The sequence below is a fragment of the Bufo bufo genome, chromosome 3, assembly GCF_905171765.1.
Source record: "Bufo bufo chromosome 3, aBufBuf1.1, whole genome shotgun sequence".
In the NCBI taxonomy this organism is placed as follows: Eukaryota; Metazoa; Chordata; class Amphibia; order Anura; family Bufonidae; genus Bufo; species Bufo bufo.
In genome coordinates, this window is record NC_053391.1 from 386,725,267 (window position 1) to 386,747,648 (window position 22,382).

Consider the following 22,382-nt stretch of genomic DNA (forward strand, 5'->3'; position numbering starts at 1 on the left):
ATAAAATATGCCATGTGAGCACATGTAGAGGCTCCCAATCATCCAGGCTGTAGTGGTGAGAAGGCTTCATGTTAGCATTGGGACGTTTATAGTGGTCGCAGTCTCCATTATCAGCCTCCCTTGCATATTCCATTATATTTGACAGAAAGAATAGCACTGTATGCAATACCATTCTTCCCTTCAAAATAATGGACACCATGGTGGAACCCAATGGACCCAATTAAAAAAATATAGGGGCTGTCTATTGTTTGATGGATCCAACAATGTGCTGTAGTTTCCATTTATAAAAAAAAAACACAATAGAAATGGGAGCAGAGCCAAGGTTGAAGCGTTCTGTGCTGACGACATGCTTTAATTTTACAGGTTTCTACAATTTGCACATTGACATTATGCTGGTGTGACCTTGTTTCCACCTCCTTCAGATACAGATGTGACATCCGTACGGCCACTGGCGGTGCTTGTTTCATCTTCTCCACCAAATGGATTGCGCCCACAACAAAGGAGTTTTGTTAAGCAAACTCGAAACTATAACACAAGTACAAAACATTAGCACAGTGAACATATCTAATAGAATGACCCATCAGTGGAGCACTTAAACGGGACTTGTAAAGTTGCTTATAATGCATGTTAAAAAAACATCACTTAGTGTAACATAATAGAAGTGCATCTGAATATTAAGAAACTGATCAATACTAGTCTTCAATTGGTACTAGCTTGTGTATTTCCATTGAGAAACTGTAAACCCTGCAGCTTTAAGAAAATGGCCGTGCCCAATGGTATAATAGCTATCGATGGCTTGGGTTCTACAGGGGTTGGTGCTTAGGGGGCTTAAAGAGGACCTGTCACCACTCCTGACATGCCTATTTTAATAGTTTCATGCATTCCCCTTGTGTAATAACAATTCTGGAGCATCTATTCTTATGTCTGTATGTTGTACGATTCCTTTATTATTTGCACTATAAGTTATGAATGAATTGCTATTAGCCTTCAGTAAGGGTACAGAGGGGAGGTAACCAGTTGGGGGGGGGGGGGGTGTACCTGCACAGATTCACTCTATCCAATCAGTTCTGCCATTGTCAGACTGTGCAGGTACAACTTCCCCCCAACTTGTTACCTCCCCTCTGTACCCTTACTGAAGGCTAATAGCAATTTAAAACAGGCATGTCAGGAGTGGTGAAATGTCCTCTTTAATTACTTTCCTATTGAAATGCTCGTGGTGTTAAGGACATTACTAGCTTTATCATTTGCTGTCAGAAGAGATATCAAAATGTAACCTTTACCAAAAAAAAGAAACAGTGACTTATCAGTGACTGATAGCATTTTCTGTAAGTGTGTATACAGAGATAGTTGTCATCATTGATAGCTGTACACGGGGAGGTGTTATCAGTGATTGATAGTATTCTCTGTGTAAGGGTCCATTCACACGTCCGTTTTTTCTTTCCTGATCTGTTCCGTTTTTTCTGGAACAGATCTGGACCAGATCTGGACCCATTCATTTTCAATGGGTCCTGGAAAAAAACGGACAGCACAATGTGTGCTGTCCGTTTCCGTTGTTCCGTTCCGCATGTCCGTTTAAATATAAAACATGTCCTATTCTTTTCCTAAAAAGATCGGATCCTGGTACAATACAAAGTCAATGGATCCGCAAAAAACGAATGACATACGGATGTCATTCCGTATGTCATCCGTTTTATACGGAATCCGTTCCTGGAAATTACATTTACATTTTTTTTTTTTTTTTTTAAAGAAATCCAAACAACTTTATTTGCTTATTGAAATTTATACATGTTTCCGTTTTTTGCGGATCCGCAAAAAACGGATGACATACGGATGACATACGGAAACATTTTCAGGAACAACGGATCCACAAAAAACGGACAGAAAATCGGATTATAGAAAAATACTGACGTGTGAATGTAGCCTAGGTGTGTATACATAGATAGCTGTCAGTCACTGATAGTTGTACACAGGGGAGGTGTTATCAGTGATTTATAGCATTCTCTGTGTAAGTGTGTATACATAGATAACTGTCAGTCACTGATAGCTGTACATGGGGGTGGTCTTAAGTTCAGAAAAAGCATAGATATAAATGTATGTATTTATATGTATATTACAAGTTTTACTTTTCCCACAAAACAATATATCAGTCTGCTCTACTCTTCCTGCATTATAACCTGCTGCCTGCAGATTGTACAGCATTTTTTGGTGATAGATCCTATTTATGTTTTGCCATTGGTTTACAACAGGGAAAAAGCAACCTCCTGCACTCAATCTGTTGTGAATCTATGACATGCACACTTTCTCAGCTCTTCTCAAAAGTCCCATAGAACTAAATAGAGTATATTGGAGGTTGCTGACCCATGGTTTACTATAATTTAAAAATTCAGTGATCAGTTGTGTAGTTACTAACCTGTTTGTTCATGAAAACATAGATGACAGGGTTGTAGACGGTGGCTGTTTTTGAGAAATATGATGGCATTGATGCTAAGGTAGGATCAATAACAACATTTTTATTTGTTGCCATCACAATAGCAAATACAGCATAGGGTAACCAGCAGATGAGAAATGCCAAGACCATAGCAATAACCATCCTAGTCACCTCTCGCTCTGCCCGCTGCGTTGTCTCTGAGTCTTTTTGTTGAGCTGCGACCTATAATAGTAGAGCAAAGACAACAGTTACTTCTCTTTGATTACTGTCAATGTAATGGGTTAATCTAAAGGGGTTGTTCCACTGGCGTACCGCCCATAGCGGCAGACCACGCAGTTGCTATGGGGCCCGGGAGTTTGAGGGGCCCGGGCAGGCTGATTGGCCCCGACCCCTTTCCAATCGAAGTACAACGTCTCCCTTCATCCTTGGCGCTGCAGCCACCCACCAAATCCTTTCATATGTTGTGCTCTACTGCTTCCTCTGCCTAGTATCGCTACAGCAGCAGAGCACTGTGTGAGAGAGAGGGCCCAGCAAGGTTAGCAGCGCTTCACTGCTCTAACCTCCTGACCTCCGACCACTGACAGGGAGACCACTGACTCCATGAGCTGTTGGGATTCCCATATCCCACAGGGACACCAACAGCAGACAGCACATTCTGTGTGAAAGTTACAGTCAGGTGCATAAATATTGGGACATCAACACAATTCTAAAAATTTTGGCTCTATACACCACCACAATGGATTTGAAATTAAACGAACAAGATGTGCTTTAACTGCAGACTGTCAGCTTTAATTTGAGGGTACTTACATCCAAATCAGGTGAACGGTGTAGGAATTTCAACAGTTTGCATATTTGCCTCCCACTTGTTGAGGGACCAAAAGTAATGGGACAATTGGCTTCTCATCTGTTCCATGGCCAGGTGTGTTATTCCCTCATTATCCCAATTACAATGAGCATCCAGAGTTAATTTCAAGTGTGCTATTTGCATTTGGAATCTGTTGCTGTCAACTCTCAAGATGAGATCCAAAGAGCTGTCACTATCAGTGAAGCAAGCCATCATTAGGCTGAAAAAACAAAACAAACCCATCAAAGAGATAGCAAAAACATTAGGCGTGGCCAAAACAACTGTTTGGAACATTCTTAAAAAGAAGGAATGCACCAATGAGCTCAGCAACACCAAAAGACCCGGAAGACCACGGAAAACAACTGTGGTGGCTGACCCAAGAATTATTTCCCTGGTGAAGAAAACACCCTTCACAACAGTTGGCCAGATCAAGAACACTCTCCAGGAGGTAGGTGTATGTGTGTCAAAGTCAACAATCAAGAGAAGACTTCACCAGAGTGAATACAGAGGGTTCACCACAAGATGTAAACCATTGGTGAGCCTCAAAAACAGGAAGGCCAGATCAGAGTTTGCCAAACAACATCTAAAAAAGCCTTTACAGTTCTGGAACAACATCCTATGGACAGATGAGACCAAGATCAACTTGTACCAGAGTGATGGGAAGAGAAGAGTATGGAGAAGGAAAGGAACTGCTCATTATCCTAAGCATACCACTCCATCAGTGAAGCATGGTGGTGGTAGTGTCATGGCGTGGGCATGTATGGCTGCCAATGGAACTGGTTCTCTTGTATTTATTGATGATGTGACTGCTGACAAAAGCAGCAGGATGAATTCTGAAGTGTTTTGGGCAATATTATCTGCTCATATTCAGCCAAATGCTTCAGAACTCATTGGACGGCACTTTCACAGTGCAGATGGACAATGACCCAAAGCTTACTGCAAAAGCAACCAAAGAGTTTTTTAAGGGAAAGAAGTGGAATGTTATGCAATGACCAAGTCAATCACCTGACCTGAATCCGATTGAGCATGCATTTCACTTGCTGAAGACAAAACTAAAGGGAAAATGCCCCAAGAATAAGCAGGAACTGAAGACAGTTGCAGTAGAGGCCTGGCAGAGCATCACCAGGGATGAAACCCAGCGTCTGGTGATGTCTATGCGTTCCAGACTTCAGGCTGTAATTGACTGCAAAGGATTTGCAACCAAGTATTAAAAAGTGAAAGTTTGATTTATGATTATTATTCTGTCCCATTACTTTTGGTCCCTTAACAAGTGGGAGGCACATATGCAAACTGTTGTAATACCTACACCGTTCACCTGATTTGGATGTAAATACCCTCAAATTAAAGCTGACAGTCTGCAGTTAAAGCACATCTTGTTTCATTTCGAATCCATTGTGGTGGTGTATAGAGCCAATAATGTTAGAATTGTGTCGATTGTATTTTATCAGCAGTCAGTATTCATTTTATATCTATTGTCTTTCCATACTTTTTATTTTATCTTTCTGAAGGAAGCTATATTCTGGATTACCAAATAGCTGACCAATTAATAAACAGTGTTTTTTCCATATACGAGTGCCAATCCTATAATTTAATATAAACCTATGTGTGTTATGTAGGTGTAGCAGGGAGTTAGTGGTGTTGTGCTGGTGTGTGTGTGTGTGAATATACACTGCTCAAAAAAATAAAGGGAACACAAAAATAACACATCCTAGATCTGAATTAATTAAATATTCTTCTGAAATACTTTGTTCTTTACATAGTTGAATGTGCTGACAACAAAATCACATAAAAAAATGGAAATCAAATTTTTCAACCCATGGAGGTCTGGATTTGGAGTCACACTCAAAATTATAGTGGAAAAACACACTACAGGCTGATCCTGTATGACCTCCCTACAATGCCTGTGCATGCTCCTGATGAGGTGGCGGACGGTCTCCTGAGGGATCTCCTCCCAGACCTGGACTAAAGCATCTGCCAACTCCTGGACAGTCTGTGGTGCAACAGAGCGAGACATGATGTCCTGTGGATAGAGCGAGACATGATGTCCTAGATGTGCTCAATTGGATTCAGGTCTGGGGAACAGGCGGGCCAGTCCATAGCATCAATGCCTTCGTCTTGCAGGAACTGCTGACACACTCCAGCCACATGAGGTCTAGCATTGTCTTGCATTAGGAGGAACCCAGGGCCAACCGCACCAGCATATGGTCTCACAAGGGGTCTGAGGATCTCATCTCGGTACCTAATGGCAGTCAGGCTACCTCTGGCGAGCACATGGAGGGCTGTGCGGCCCTCCAAAGAAATGCCACCCCACACCATTACTGCATTGCTGACCCAATGCCAAACCGGTCATGCTGGAGGATGTTGCAGGCAGCAGAACGTTCCCCATGGCGTCTCAAGACTCTGTCACGTCTGTCACATGTGCTCAGTGTGAACCTGCTTTCACCTGTGAAGAGCACAGGGCGCCAGTGGCGAATTTGCCAATCTTGGTGTTCTCTGGCAAATGCCAAACGTCCTGCACGGTGTTGGGCTGTAAGCACAACCCCCACCTGTGGACGTCGGGCCCTCATATCACCCTCATGGAGTCTGTTTCTGACCGTTTGAGCAGACACATGCACATTTGTGGCCTGCTGGAGGTCATTTTGCAGGGCTCTGACAGTGCTCCTCCTGTTCCTCCTTGCACAAAGGCGGAGGTAGCGGTCCTGTTGCTGGGTTGTTGCCCTCCTACGGCCTCCTCCACGTCTCCTGATGTACTGGCCTGTCTCCTGGTAGCGCCTCCATGCTCTGGACACTACGCTGACAGACACAGCAAACCTTCTTGCCACAGCTCCCATTGATGTGCCATCCTGGATAAGCTGCACTACCTGAGCCATTTGTGTGGGTTGTAGACTCCGTCTCATGCTACCACTAGAGTGAAAGCACCGCCAGCATTCAAAAGTGACCAAAACATCAGCCAGGAAGCATAGGAACTGAGAAATGGTCTGTTGTCACCACCTGAAGAACCATTCCTTTATTGGGGGTGTCTTGCTAATTGCCTATAATTTCCACCTGTTGTCTATCCCATTTGCACAACAGCATGTGAAATTGATTGTCACTCAGTGTTGCTTCCTAAGTGGACAGTTTGATTTCACAGAAGTGTGATTGACTTGGAGTTACATTGTGTTGTTTAAGTGTTCCCTTTATTTTTTTGAGCAGTGTGTGTGTGTATATATATATATATATATATATATATATATATATATATGTATATCTATCTATCACAGACCTGTTCACAGCTTATTCACCTCACAGCAGCTTCCCATAGACTTTAAACCCCCCCATAGACATATGCTTCTGAAGATGGGTTCAGTCCCTGCCCCTCATTGCCTTATTACTATTTCTAATAGGGCAATGAGGGGAAGAGACTGGATTGTCCTCAGAATTTGAAGTATATGTCTTTGTATTATTATTAGTGTTGAGCAGACTTGTGTTTTGAATTTCGGCGTACAGGGTTCGGGTTATCTGAGAATTCCATTATGGATTCTGCTACCATGGACAATAACTTATGGTCCACAAGATTTTTTTGCATACATTTTTCAATGCCACATTTTCCACCAGTGGGGAAGAACATCTACAAAAGCTATGACATAGTCCATGAAAAGAAAAAAGGGCGAACACACCCTGAACAACACAACATTTTTTTGTCAGATTATATGAACATACCGTAAATATATCTTAGATGAAGAAATGCGGTGTTAGTGCAAGCAGGATAGACCTGATGTGGTATAAAATCAATGTACATGCAGTGGTGTATAACAAACTTTCTTTCCCCAAAAGATAAAAAGTGGACTTCCTTATGCAGTTAAAGAGGACTGGACAGAGTTATCCACTCAAGAAGAAGAAGGATGCAATAGATTTTTGGTTGAGGTTGTGAATAACAAAAAACATATACTTACTTCTCTCAATGCAAGTAACAGGTTGGAATATGAAAATATGATGGTAGTAAGTGGCATCATGAAACAAGTTGTAAACAAGGCCAAGATATAGCTATTGTTGTTGGTACCTCCGGTGTACCAGTTAGGTCCACAAGATGTGCCCAGACCTAAAAAAAAAAAAAATATGCATTGTCTGTTAACTACAACAACAAGGATACTAATAATGTGACCTAAAAGTGTAGATTTCTTCACCTGATTTTATGTTAATTCATACTAAAATGCAAAAAAAAGCTTACTTGCTTGTCACATACCTCAATGTGCATTACCCCCACAATGATATTTGTCAGCATGGGCAATGAGGTAGACAAATATCTTCAGTAATATTGCTGTTGTAACCATTTGTTGAAATGTATTGTTTTAATAAAAGACAACCATAAAACGCCTTAAAACTATTTAAAAAAACACACCTACCTTCAGGAACATAACTGCACCAGCCAATCAGAGGTGGAGATGTCCACAAAAGAGCCCAGATCCAGGTGAAGGCACATCCCATAACTGCATGTCTCTGCTGGAAACGGAAATCTCCCATGGGCTTACAAATTACTATGTACCTTTCAAAGGCTAATATCGCCAGTGACCAGAGACCTACAATACCTAAAAATGCAGAGAATGTTAAGCAATCCTTTACATAATACAATAGTATGGCATGTTGCATCAGGAATAATGGCAGATGGATTTTAGCCCCAATTAGTTAAATATCTTCCAATTAGTTTAATATAGTTAAAGACTATATAGACTGTTGACGTCAAAGAATATTTTATAGATGCTAGAGTGGGTGTGTCCTTCTCGGTAATATGTGCTGGGTGTGAAGTTTGTGTGTTCAAGATACTGCTTACTTCACTAGCTTTCATTTATCAGCACCTTAATTTGTCTGCTGATTTCCTTTGCTCATGAGGGATCTCTCTAATGAGGGATCTCTCTAATGTACTCACATAGGCAATGATGCTGAGGAGTGTTTTGTGCTCTTGTCTTCCTCTCACACAGTTGTCTCCAAGGTTTCTTATATGCACCAATCATACGCACAAATTTTTAAGAGCAATCTGACAACTCACCTCTTCAGGAAAACCTACAAGAACCATACTGGCACTGAGATGCCACTATCTGGGCATCTTACACCCTCACCTACTATCACAGGCATGGCCAACCTGCGGCTCTCCAGCTGTTGTAAAACTACAACTCCCACCATGCCCTGCTGTAGGCTGATAGCTGTAGACTGTCCGGGCATGATGGGAGTTGTAGTTTTGCAACAGCTGGAGAGCCTCAGGTTGGCCATCCCTGTACTATCACCTTCCCCTGCCCTTGTATATTGTGAGCCACAGACACAGACAGCTGAATAACGCTGAGTCGAGATGCAAGCAGCTTAGGATACAGGCCTGTAGAGGTCTGTATACTGCACCGCACCACTTCTCGGATAGCACTATAGGGGGCATTAGTATAACTGGGGCACACTATGGGGCTTTAATATCACTGGGGCACTATAGTGGGCTTTACTTGCACTGGTGGAATTGGCTCTGCATTTTAAATATGTGGGATTTAGAAGGGTAAAGCATCTTATGTTAGATGGTGTTAAGAATGTGACCGAGGTAAAAGAGGTTATTGTCCAGATTATATAAATAACGAGAGGGCCCAAGACTGTAATGAACCAAATTATGTAAGATGGAAAACAGAGGGACTAATATGAATAGTTTAGAAGTAGGGATGAGCGAACCCGAACGGTATAGTTCGGGTTCGTACCGAATTTTGGGGTGTCCGTGACACGGACCCGAACCCGAACATTTTCGTAAAAGTCCGGGTTCGGGTTCGGTGTTCGGCGCTTTCTTGGCGCTTTTTGAAAGGCTGCAAAGCAGCCAATCAACAAGCGTCATACTACTTGGCCCAAGAGGCCATCACAGCCATGCCTACTATTGGCATGGCTGTGATTGGCCAGTGCACCATGTGACCCAGCCTCTATTTAAGCTGGAGTCACGTAGCGCAGCACGTCACTCTGCTATGATCAGTATAGGGAGAGGTTGCAGCTGCGACGTTAGGGCGAGATTAGGCAGATTAACTCCTCCAAAAGACTTCATTCTGTCATCGATCTGCAGCTGTGGATCATTGAAGTGCTATTATTGACTTGCTCACTTTTTTGAGGCTGCCCAGAGCGTTTTTAGATCACTTTTTTTCTGGGGTGATCGGCGGCCATTTTGTGACTTGTGGTGCGCCAGCACGAGCTATCACCAAGTGTATTTAACCATCGATAGTGTGGTTATTTTGTGCTATATCCTACATCAGCTGCAGGCTGAGCCTGTGTCACCGAAGTGCATTTAACCATCAACAGTCTGGTTATTTTTTGGCCATATATTACATCAGGGGCAAGTTGAGCCTGTCACCCAGCGCCTAAAAAATAGACCTGACATTTCTATTCAACCAAATCTGCACAGTTTTAGCTGGTCAAGTTATTTGTAGTGACCGTAAAAGCAGACTTTTTGTTCTGGGTTGAAAAAGCATTCCCAAATTTGCCATTCTGAAAATAACTAGTTTGTGGTATTGGAGGCCTACTTGAAATCTATCCCAAAAAGAAAATCTTACATTGAAGGTATTGATAGTGTCATTCAGAAAAACCTAAGACACACGCTAGCGTGCTGATAGAAGTGTCATTCTGTGATTAAACCTATAACTGTCACACAGCGCAAAAAAAAACAGGTCTCACATCTCTATTCAACCAAATCTGCACAGTTTTAGCTGGTCAAGTTATTTGTAGTGACCGTCAAAGCAGACTTTTTGTTCTGGGTTGAAAAAGCATTCCCAAATTTGCCATTCTGAAAAAAAATAGTTTGTGGTATTTGAGGCCTACTTGAAATCTATCCCAAAAAGAAAATCTTACATTGAAGGTATTGATAGTGTCATTCAGAAAAACCTAAGACACACGCTAGCGTGCTGATAGAAGTGTCATTCTGTGATTAAACCTATAACTGTCACACAGCGCAAAAAAAAACAGGTCTCACATCTCTATTCAACCAAATCTGCACAGTTTTAGCTGGTCAAGTTATTTGTAGTGACCGTAAAAGCAGACTTTTTGTTCTGGGTTGAAAAAGCATTCCCAAATTTGCCATTCTGAAAATAACTAGTTTGTGGTATTTGAGGCCTACTTGAAATCTATCCCAAAAAGAAAATCTTACATTGAAGGTATTGATAGTGTCATTCAGAAAAACCTAAGACACACGCTAGCGTGCTGATAGAAGTGTCATTCTGTGATTAAACCTTTAACTGTCACACAGCGCAAAAAAAAACAGGTCTCACATCTCTATTCAACCAAATCTGCACAGTTTTAGCTGGTCAAGTTATTTATAGTGACCGTAAAAGCAGACTTTTTGTTCTGGGTTGAAAAAGCATTCCCAAATTTGCCATTCTCAAAATTGTGGTGAACGGGAACAATGAGGAAAACATCTAATAAGGGACGCGGACGTGGACATGGTCGTGGTGGTGTTAGTGGACCCTCTGGTGCTGGGAGAGGACGTGGCCGTTCTGCCACAGCCACACGTCCTAGTGAACCAACTACCTCAGGTCCCAGTAGCCAGCAGAATTTACAGCGATATTTGGTGGGGCCCAATGCCGTTCTAAGGATGGTAAGGCCTGAGCAGGTACAGGCATTAGTCAATTGGGTGGCCGACAGTGGATCCAGCACGTTCACATTATCTCCCACCCAGTCTTCTGCAGAAAGCGCACAGATGGCGCATGAAAACCAAGCCCATCGGTCTGTCACATCACCCCCATGCATATCAGGGAAACTGTCTGAGCCTCAAGTTATGCAGCAGTCTCTTATGCTGTTTGAAGACTCTGCTGCCAGGGTTTCCCAAGGGCATCCACCTAGCCCTTCCCCAGGGGTGGAAGAGATAGAATGCACTAACGCACAACCACTTATTTTTCCTGATGATGAGGACATGGGAATACCACCTCAGCACGTCTCTGATGATGACGAAACACAGGTGCCAACTGCTGCGTCTTTCTGCAGTGTGCAGACTGAACAGGAGGTCAGGGATCAAGACTGGGTGGAAGACGATGCAGGGGACGATGAGGTCCTAGACCCCACATGGAATGAAGGTCGTGCCACTGACTTTCACAGTTCGGAGGAAGAGGCAGTGGTGAGACCGAGCCAACAGCATAGCAAAAGAGGGAGCAGTGGGCAAAATCAGAACACCCGCCGCCAAGAGACTCCGCCTGCTACTGACCGCCGCCATCTGGGACCGAGCACCCCAAAGGCAGCTTCAAGGAGTTCCCTGGCATGGCACTTCTTCAAACAATGTGCTGACGACAAGACCCGAGTGGTTTGCACGCTGTGCCATCAGAGCCTGAAGCGAGGCATTAACGTTCTGAACCTTAGCACAACCTGCATGACCAGGCACCTGCATGCAAAGCATGAACTGCAGTGGAGTAAACACCTTAAAAACAAGGAAGTCACTCAGGCTCCCCCTGCTACCTCTTCTGCTGCTGCCGCCTCGGCCTCTTCTGCTGCTGCTGCCGCCGCCTCGGCCGCTTCCTCCGCCTCTGGAGGAACGTTGGCACCTGCCGCCCAGCAAACATGGGATGTACCACCAACACCACCACCTGCGTCACCAAGCATCTCAACCATGTCACACGGCAGCGTTCAGCTCTCCATCTCACAAACATTTGAGAGAAAGCGTAAATTCTCACCTAGCCACCCTCGATCCCTGGCCCTGAATGCCAGCATTTCTAAACTACTGGCCTATGAAATGCTGTCATTTAGGCTGGTGGACACACACAGCTTCAAACAGCTCATGTTACTTGCTGTCCCACAGTATGTTGTTCCCAGCCGCCACTACTTCTCCAAGAGAGCCGTGCCTTCCCTGCACAAACAAGTGTCCGATAAAATCAAGTGTGCACTGCGCAACGCCATCTGTGGCAAGGTCCACCTAACCACAGATACGTGGACCAGTAAGCACGGCCAGGGACGCTATATCTCCCTAACTGCACACTGGGTAAATGTAGTGGCGGCTGGGCCCCAGGCGGAGAGCTATTTGGCGCACGTCCTTCCGCCGCCAAGGATCGCAGGGCAACATTCTTTGCCTCCTGTCTCCTCCTCCTCCTACTCAGCTTCCTCCTCCTCTTGTTCCACCTGCTCATCCAGTCAGCCACACACCTTCACCACCAACTTCAGCACAGCACGGGGTAAACGTCAGCAGGCCATTCTGAAACTCATATGTTTGGGGGACAGGCCCCACACCGCACAGGAGTTGTGGCGGGGTATAGAACAACAGACCGACGAGTGGTTGCTGCCGGTGAGCCTCAAGCCCGGCCTGGTGGTGTGCGATAATGGGCGAAATCTCGTTGCAGCTCTGGGACTAGCCGGTTTGACGCACATCCCTTGCCTGGCGCATGTGCTGAATTTGGTGGTGCAGAAGTTCATTCGCAACTACCCCGACATGTCAGAGCTGCTGCATAAAGTGCGGGCCGTCTGTTCGCGCTTCCGGCGTTCACACCCTGCCGCTGCTCGCCTGTCTGCGCTACAGCGTAACTTCGGCCTTCCCGCTCACCGCCTCATATGCGACGTGCCCACCAGGTGGAACTCCACCTTGCATATGCTGGACAGACTGTGCGAGCAGCAGCAGGCCATAGTGGAGTTTCAGCTGCAGCACGCACGGGTCAGTCGCACTGCGTATCAGACCCACTTCACCACCAATGACTGGGCCTCCATGCGAGACCTGTGTGCCCTGTTGCGCTGTTTCGAGTACTCCACCAACATGGCCAGTGGCGATGACGCCGTTATCAGCGTTACAATACCACTTCTATGTCTCCTTGAGAAAACACTTAGGGCGATGATGGAAGAGGAGGTGGCCCAGGAGGAAGAGGAGGAAGAGGGGTCATTTTTAGCACTTTCAGGCCAGTCTCTTCAAAGTGACTCAGAGGGAGGTTTTTTGCAACACCAGAGGCCAGGTACAAATGTGGCCAGACAGGGCCCACTAGAGGAGGACGAGGATGAGGAGGAGGTGGAGGAGGATGAGGATGAAGCATGTTCACAGCGGGGTGGCACCCAAAGCAGCTCGGGCCCATCACTGGTGCGTGGCTGGGGGGAAACACAGGACGATGACGATACGCCTCCCACAGAGGACAGCTTGTCCTTACCTCTGGGCAGCCTGGCACACATGAGCGACTACATGCTGCAGTGCCTGCGCAACGACAGCAGAGTTGCCCACATTTTAACGTGTGCGGACTACTGGGTTGCCACCCTGCTGGATCCCCGGTACAAAGACAATGTGCCCACCTTACTTCCTACACTGGAGCGTGATAGGAAGATGCACGAGTACAAGCGCATGTTGGTAGACGCGCTACTGAGAGCATTCCCAAATGTCACAGGGGAACCAGTGGAAGCCCAAGGCGAAGGCAGAGGAGGAGCAAGAGGTCGCCAACGCAGCTGTGTCACGGCCAGCTCCTCTGAGGGCAGGGTTAGCATGGCAGAGATGTGGAAAAGTTTTGTCACCACGCCACAGCTAACTGCACCACCACCTGATACGGAACGTGTTAGCAGGAGGCAACATTTCACTAACATGGTGGAACAGTCCCTGTGCACACCCCTCCACGTACTGACTGATGGTTCGGCCCCAGTCAACTTCTGGGTCTCCAAATTGTCCACGTGGCCAGAGCTAGCCTTTTATGCCTTGGAGGTGCTGGCCTGCCCGGCGGCCAGCGTTTTGTCTGAACGTGTATTCAGCACGGCAGGGGGCGTCATTACAGACAAACGCAGCCGCCTGTCTACAGCCAATGTGGACAAGCTGACGTTCATAAAAATGAACCAGGCATGGATCCCACAGGACCTGTCCATCCCTTGTGCAGATTAGACATTAACTACCTCCCCTTAACAATATATTATTGTACTCCAGGGCACTTCCTCATTCAATCCTATTTTTATTTTCATTTTACCATTATATTGCGGGGCAACCCAAAGTTGAATGAACCTCTCCTCTGTCTGGGTGCCGGGGCCTAAATGTGTGACAGTGGCCTGTTCCAGTGGTGGGTGACGTGAAGCCTGATTCTCTGCTATGACATGAAGACAGATTCTGTGCTGACATAAGTCCAGATTCTCTGTTACGGGACCGCTCTCCTCTGTCTGGGTGCCGGGGCCTAAATGTGTGACAGTGGCCTGTTCCAGTGGTGGGTGACGTGAAGCCTGATTCTCTGCTATGACATGAATACAGATTCTGCGCTGACATAAGGCCAGATTCTCTGTTACGGGACCTCTCTCCTCTGCCTGGGTGCCTGGGCCTAAATGTGTGACAGTGGCCTGTTCCAGTGGTGGGTGACGTGAAGCCTGATTCTCTGCTATGACATGAAGACTGATTCTGCGCTGACATAAGGCCAGATTCTCTGTTACGGGACCTCTCTCCTCTGTCTGGGTGCCAGGGCCTAAATATGTGACAGTGGCCTGTTCCAGTGGTGGGTGACGTGAAGCCTGATTCTCTGCTATGACATGAAGACTGATTCTGTGCTGACATAAGGCCAGATTCTCTGTTACGGGACCTCTCTCCTCTGTCTGGGTGCCGGGGCCTAAATATGTGACAGTGGCCTGTTCCAGTGGTGGGTGACGTGAAGCCTGATTCTCTGCTATGACATGAAGACTGATTCTGCGCTGACATGAAGCCAGATTCTCTGCTATGGCATGAAGAGACTGATTCTCTGCTGACATGAAGCCAGATTCTTTGCTATGGCATGAAGAGACTGATTCTCTGCTGACGTGAAGCCAGATTCTCTGCTATGGGACCTCTGTCCAATTGATATTGGTTCATTTTTATTTTTTTTATTTTAATTTTAATTCATTTCCCTATCCACATTTGTTTGCAGGGGATTTACCTACATGGTGCTGCCTTTTGCAGCCCTCTAGCTCTTTCCTGGGCTGTTTTACAGCCTTTTTAGTGCCCAAAAGTTCGGGTCCCCATTGACTTCAATGGGGTTCGGGTTCGGGACGAAGTTCGGTTCGGGTTCGGATCCCGAACCCGAACATTTACGGGAAGTTCGGCCGAACTTCTCGAACCCGAACATCCAGGTGTTCGCTCAACTCTATTTAGAAGGAGTATTCAAAGTGAAGGTGCCAAGAGAGCCAATAAATTGTGTATGGGGAAGTAAATTTGTATTTGAAGGGTTAAAGTGCATTCCTCCCTGTCCACACTGAAAGTTGCAAAATTTTGAGAAAGCGAACAATAGAAAAAAAATCTGTGCTAAGGTTTCCACTTCCATTGTAAGAAACTTTAATGCAGCTAAACAGAATGCTTCTGGATTTGTAGAGCGCCCACTATTCATACAATTTCTCGATATCTTACCATTTCACTAGTTTATCATGGCTATAAAAGTGCCCTAAAGGATGCCTTTAAACTAAAGTGACTGAAGCTAGCCAGAGAAAACTTTTTTGTTGGTGGATCCCATTAATATAAATGAAATCTACCTATAGGCTAACTATTGGAACAGCCCAGCTGTGCTTAGTATGTCAGCTGACAAATATCATACACCACATTTATGACCAGCTTTACTCCATACTAAACTATTTTGCTCCACAGGTGAGTCTTGGTTCACTTCTGTGGCGGAGGTTCTAGGAGAAGCCTCTGTTGTAGAATCTGGCAATAAATAAAGACGAAATACCATTGCATACAGCAGTATTTTGTCTAGCAAAATACTAGTAGTCACGCCAGACACCCGATAGACCTCAATATAGTGAAAGGAATCCACTGGGTGCCAGTAGCATCCAGATATGCTGGATCTGGAGGTTCTGGTATTTTTGTTCCTTTGCCAATATAGAAAACAAAAATTCTGGCACAGATGTGCACTTAGGCTCCTTCACACATGATGCATTAGGCTTCATATTTGTACAAAATGGTAATAGTTATCATAATAGTGCATGTACATTTCATACAGAAGCATTAGGAGGTTTCTGATATGTTCCATTAGATTTTGTATGTACAGACATATTGTCACCAACAAGCACTGTAAGACTCTGTACTAAGGAGACAAATAGATCTGCACTCAGGGTTCTGCCGTGTGCATGAGCTCCAGGGCTACTTTCACTTAGTAGTACTTTAGTCAGTATTTGTAAGCCAAAACCAGGTGTGGGTCCTAAACATGGAGGTGCAAATCTTTCCCTTACACTATTTGCGGTTATCACTGCTCCCATGTTTCAATGTAATCCAGCCTAGTGCCCTTACTCTGCTCTCTGAAATCCTGCGACAGCTCGCGTCACTGCTGGGCCCAGGCATACGCAGTCAGTTTACTGATGCAGCTGCCCACAGTGGGCAGTGTAGAGCTCATGCCTGGGCCCGGCAGTGACGTGAGCTGTCACGGGATTTCAGAGATCAGAGTCCATGATGTAAGGGCACTGGGCTGACTTGCATTGAAACATGGGTGGAGCGATAACGGCATTCCCTGGAGGACATGGGCACTTGTATTCGGAAAGGGACGCCCCTAGACACTTGCAACTCATTTGAATATATCTTCAAACTTCGTTTATTCACCATCAAATACACAGAAATAAGAAAGAAAGGTAGGATCTGTTAACTATTTATGTCACCTACAGGACAGTGATAGTTTAATATGTCTAAAGTAGGCGATAGACTCTCTTTAATATTGAAAGCCAGGGGCATAGCTATTGGGGAAGCAGGGGAAGTGCCTGCTTTGGGGCCCAAACTCACAAGTGGCCCCCTCATGAAGAGGACTTTATTGTCAGGCCTGGTCTAAGAGCTCAATCTTGACTATCCACAGGAGTGGGGGTTGCACGTGAGTTAGGAGTTGCAAAGAAGTTTCTAAAGAGGGGGGGGGGGCCTTCAAAAATTTGCTGTGGAGCCCAGTCAGTTCTAGTTACGCCACAGTTGAAAGCTTATCCTCAGGGTAGGCCATCAATATTAGATAAGTGGGATCCAGAACGCTGAAACCCCCACTTCTATGGAACTGATGGAGATAGCCAAGTGTTGTACTCATGGACCCGTAGAAAGGAATAGAGCAGTGGTCATGCATGCACCCTACTGAACCATTCACAAAGGGAATCAGGGACCCCATTACTTATGATTGTGGGGGTCCCAGCAATCATTTATCACTGATCCACAGAATATGTGGCTCATGGGCCAACCACGTTACGATAACAAATTCCCTAATACATTTTACTGTTTCTGGGAAAATTATTTTTAAAGGGAATCTGTCACGTTGAACATGATGTCTGAGCTGCAGGCAGCATGTTATAGAGCAGGAGGAGCTGAGCAGACTGATGTATAATTTTGTGGGAAAAGATTCAGTAAAACTTGTAATTCATTCAATTCAATTCAATTCTGGGTTTTGAAGTCCAGGAGACGGTCCTATCAGTGACTGACAGCCTTCCCTCTATGACTGTGTACACAGATAGCTGTCAGTCACTGACTGAAGTCCAGGAGACGGTCCTATCAGTGACTGACAGCCTCCCCTCTATGACTGTGTATACAGATAGCTGTCAGTCACTGACTGAAGTCCAGGAGACGGTCCTATCTGTGACTGACAGCCTTCCCTCTATGACTGTGTACACAGATAGCTGTCAGTCACTGACTGAAGTCCAGGAGATGGTCCTATCAGTGACTGACAGCCTTCCCTCTATGACTGTGTACACAGATAGCTGTCAGTCACTGACTGAAGTCCAGGTGATGGTCCTATCAGTGACTGACAGCCTCCCCTCTATGACTGTGTACACAGATAGCTGTCAGTCACTGACTGAAGTCCAGGAGATGAACCTATCAGTGACTGACAGCCTCCCCTCTATGACTGTGTATACAGATAGCTGTCAATCACTGATAGGACCACTTCCTTGACTTCAAAGCCCAGAATGAACATGGATATAAATTACAAGTTTTACTAAATCTGTTTCTATAAAACTATATATCAATCTGCTGAACTCCTCCTGCTCTATAACCTGCTGTCTGCAGCTCAGACATCATGTTCAAGGTCTAGGGACAGCTGTTGCCCACTGTGCTCCTCCTGGGTAAAGTTTGGTTGAGGGTGAGGCACCTGTAGGGCATAAAGGTGTTCACGCAGTACACCTCAATATGGGACACCTCCTGGCCTCCGCACTTGAGCTCTCTGGAGGGATGGAGGCAACAAGGTCTTACTAGAGTCCATCAGCTTCTTGATAATAATGCTTTGAAAACCTATGAGCAGCTTCAGACAGATTATGGTTTACCGACCTCTGATTTTTACAGTTATATACAGCTGTGCCTTCCGAGCTGATCACAACAACGGTATAATTGGCACATTCAAATAAAGTGATTGCCCCTATAGATCGGCAGGAGTCCTCGTCTGGGGTTATCTCCCTCCTTTATCAGCTGGACCTGATATTGAAGGATTACCCAGTGTGTAGCAGGGAAAGGTGGAAAGCAGAGATGGCTGCTTAATCTGGAACGGGTGGTTTATAGTAAGAGGGGGCTCTAGCTAAATTTGAGAACTTCAGCTTGGGCTTTGTGTGATTGTTAAGGCTGATGGCGCTATAATGCTAAAAGTAATGACGGCTCGGTGGCTAGCGGTCCTCTATTTGATTATGTGGTTGGTGTTCATTTGGTGGATGGAGGTGAGCTGAACCCTTTACCCATGGACACTAATGTATGTGATATATTTTGCTGCTTTACTTTATGTTGGGGGTGGGAGGTACAATCGTACAAATTATTACTATATGTGCCGGCGATGTTACCATACTGGACTGTGACAGATGGAGAGCATCTTTTGGAAGTGGGGTGGGTGGTTATGGATTTATATGTGTGTGTGGGGAGTTATTTGTTCTGTTAATTTAACAAAATGTTAATAAAAATACATAATAAAAAAAAAAAGACACCATGTTCAGTGTAACACGTTCCCTTGAAAGTAAACAGATCATAATTCCTACAATTTCCATTTAAAGAGGTCCTGTAAAACCTCTATGTCTACTTTTGTGAAAACATGAAATCTCCATAAAATAGCAATGCTGGGGAACTTTTTTTTATTAGAGCTCTGCCCTGACCCATTCCTGTATTATTCCTCCTGGAAATTGATGAACAAATGAACAATTGAATATAACTATTCAACCTATCAGAGGATAGCACAGTCTGGACACTGTCAGACTGTGTATGGACACTCCCCCAAATGGTAACACCTAGTTGTCCGTTTATTCATAAATTTTTACAAGAAATAACAGAGGAACACCACAGCACAAAGCTTTAAGAAAAGATGTTCCAGAACTGTGATTTTATGAGAAGTATAAGTATTAACTATTTGACTGGAGAGCTGACAGATCCTCTCTAAGCATTAGCTGTGAAATACACCCATAAGACAAAATACAAGTAACATTTTACTATTTAAACTTGATCTGTGTTAAATGATGAAGATTCACTACAGACATTTGTTTGACTGTCCCATTCATCTAAACAGGGTTTGTAGCTACATAATAACACACGTGCTACATAAACAACTCCATTCAGATGGCGCAGAAAGTGGCTGTATGTGAACATGCCCTTAAAATGGTACTGTTCTTGTTGCCAAATAAAAAGTTGTCCTTAAGTCTCCTAGTACTACTTATCCTTGCCTTCAAATGGCATATCTCTTACCTGTTAGAGACACCACGAAGCCTTCCAGTTCACATATTGATTTGCCCAGTGTGAAGAACCCAAAAATATTATTGTGAAAGCTAACAGTGCTCCCGAACATGGTGACGAATATGTCAGCCACTGCCAGGTTGACTAGTATGTAGTTCAATGGAGACCTTAGCTTCTTGTATTTGAGGGAGACCACAATAACCATGCCATTTACAAAGAAAGCTAAGAACACCACCATGCCCATTAGTACAGCAACTGTTAAGTAGGTACTACGAGGGGCAATGTGAGGCCACTGAGGTCCTTCGAATGGTCCTGGAGTCTCCCGAGCTGACATGTTTGCTGAGTGCATTGTGTAGTAGAATCAATGAAACAAATGGGTTTGTGGCATAGACCAGAGTAAAATCGGCACACATCTACATGCAAAACCCTCTTTATAAACGCTAAGAGATTTAATACGACAAAGAGGATCTTTTTCTTAAAAGAATGTAAGCTTTCTTATGTCTTGTAAATATAATCCACTCTCTTTTCTTTACTGAAACAGAGATCAGCAGGAGAGACACAAGGTGACCTGCCATGAAAACATATAACCTACTTAACAAAGTAAGCTTGCAGAATCATGTTGCTTTTCTTAACAAGATTGCTGAACACAAGAGGATTTGCCCTAAAGTAGGTATACTATCTAATAGTGCTGTCACACGCAGCAGATACTGTTGCAGACATTTTCTGCAATTGAAGTTCCAATCACCTGAATAGAGCTTACAGGAATCCATGTGCTTGCTGTCAAAACAACGCCATTGAAATGAATGGAACCAATTTTTAGTTGCAGAAAATGTCTGCAACTGTTGTGTGTGAAGGCATGCTAAGGGCACCTGCAGACGGGTGCAGATTTCAAAACAGAAAATCACGGGCTTTGTGCGTTTTTTGGTGTGGATTTTCTGCAGATCTCACCCTTCTATTGAAAGCGGTGGAATCCAAACCAAAAATATCGCACAATTGACATGCCGCAGATTTCTAAATCCGCACGACAGGTCAGTTTCCGCATGGAAAAAGAGCAAAGTGTACATAAGATTTGTCTAGTCTCATACATTTAGCTTTTACTGTATTATGCCTCATTCACACATCAGTGTTTGGTCAGTGATTTCCATCAACGATTTTGAGCCAAAACCAGGTGTGGCTGTAAACACAGAACAGGTGCAGATCTTTCCCTTATACCTTATGTCTGTGGAAGCTCCAATCCTGGTTTTGGCTCACAATCACTCACCAAAACACCTGCCATAAGTGCAAATTAAGTATATTTAAAAATGTATTCTGGTTTTAGTGATTACATTTATTTCTGTAGAGAATAGGATGCAGAACAATTTTCTAATAAACATCTATTTAAAAGTTTGCTTGCAGACATTCATTATATCCCTACAGTAGCCTCTCTAAAGAAAAAAAAAACCTGTACGGCCCATTTTGTTCCTGTAAAGTGCATCTATAGGAGAGCTGCATAGGACTAAACTTCACTTCAGTCATGTGACTCTCACAATTATCCTGGCTTTCAATTAACTCCCAAGGTATCCAACAGGTTAATAGTACTGTATTACGGAGCACAACATATACAGTTTATGCAGTATTACTACCTGCAGCAGTATCGCAATATTTCTGTCAGTGTCTGTGTAGAAGCATATCTGTTTCTTTTTTTAAACACTAAAATTAGCAACATGACATCACCTAGAGACAGGCAGCCATTTTACAACATCACCTAGAGACAGGCCTCCATGTAAATAAATGCAGTAATGTAGTTACTGTAAGCATGACAATAAAATCATTATTATACCACTGACCCTATTTTCTTATCACATGAATGTGTCATGTATGCTGATTCAGCACATGTTTGTCATGTAACACTGCTGCTTACTGAATTTCAGGGATTATATGATGTGAAGAGTGACTGATGCCATGTTTCAGTTAGGCCATGGATACATTACACAGGACTAATACATGGGCTATACTATTCTACTGAATATAGGGATGAGCTGCCTGATATAAGACATTATATATGCAGAATGTTAAATACACTGTATAGTTTCCTATTATATAAACAAATAAATAAAAAAATTAAAACTGGAATACCCCTTTAGGGCTCATGCACACTACCGTTGCTGCATGTAAACAGTGGGTCCACAATATACGGGCACCAGCCGTTTGTGCATAAACCCATTCACTTGAAGGAGCGGAGCGGTGGTACAGAACCCCATGGAAGCACTACTGAGTTTTCTGTTTTCGTGTTCTTTTTTTTTGCGGACTGATCACGGAACCATTTAATTTGAATGAGTCTGCATCTGCATTGCGGTCCCCAATGCATTGGACGATTAGCTCTGAACAACAGGAATCTCCATTTAAATAGTGCCCATTTTTCTCACAGTTGCTGATCCTGGATGATAAATCTGGTGCACCTTTAGATTTTCTTTTCACCACCTATTTGTTGACTAAGTTTACTCCAAAGATACAGCACATTTTTGGCACTTTTTTTGGTGTAAAATATCACATTAAAACCACACACCCTTCCAAAAAAGCCACACCCCCTTTCTGTTAAGTCA

General features: G+C 44.2%; 1 protein-coding gene across 1 annotated transcript; it reads right to left on the bottom strand.

Annotated features, from left to right (window-relative positions):
• Positions 1-387: 387 nt before the first annotated feature.
• LOC120993435 (pinopsin-like) lies at positions 388-20,149 on the bottom strand. Its single transcript, XM_040421946.1, has 5 exons — positions 19,813-20,149; positions 7,655-7,837; positions 7,205-7,350; positions 2,411-2,650; positions 388-525 (listed from the first exon to the last, which is right to left on the bottom strand). The coding sequence occupies exons 1-5, from the start codon at positions 20,147-20,149 to the stop codon at positions 388-390; spliced, it is 1,044 nt and encodes a 347-aa protein (XP_040277880.1).
• Positions 20,150-22,382: the final 2,233 nt, after the last annotated feature.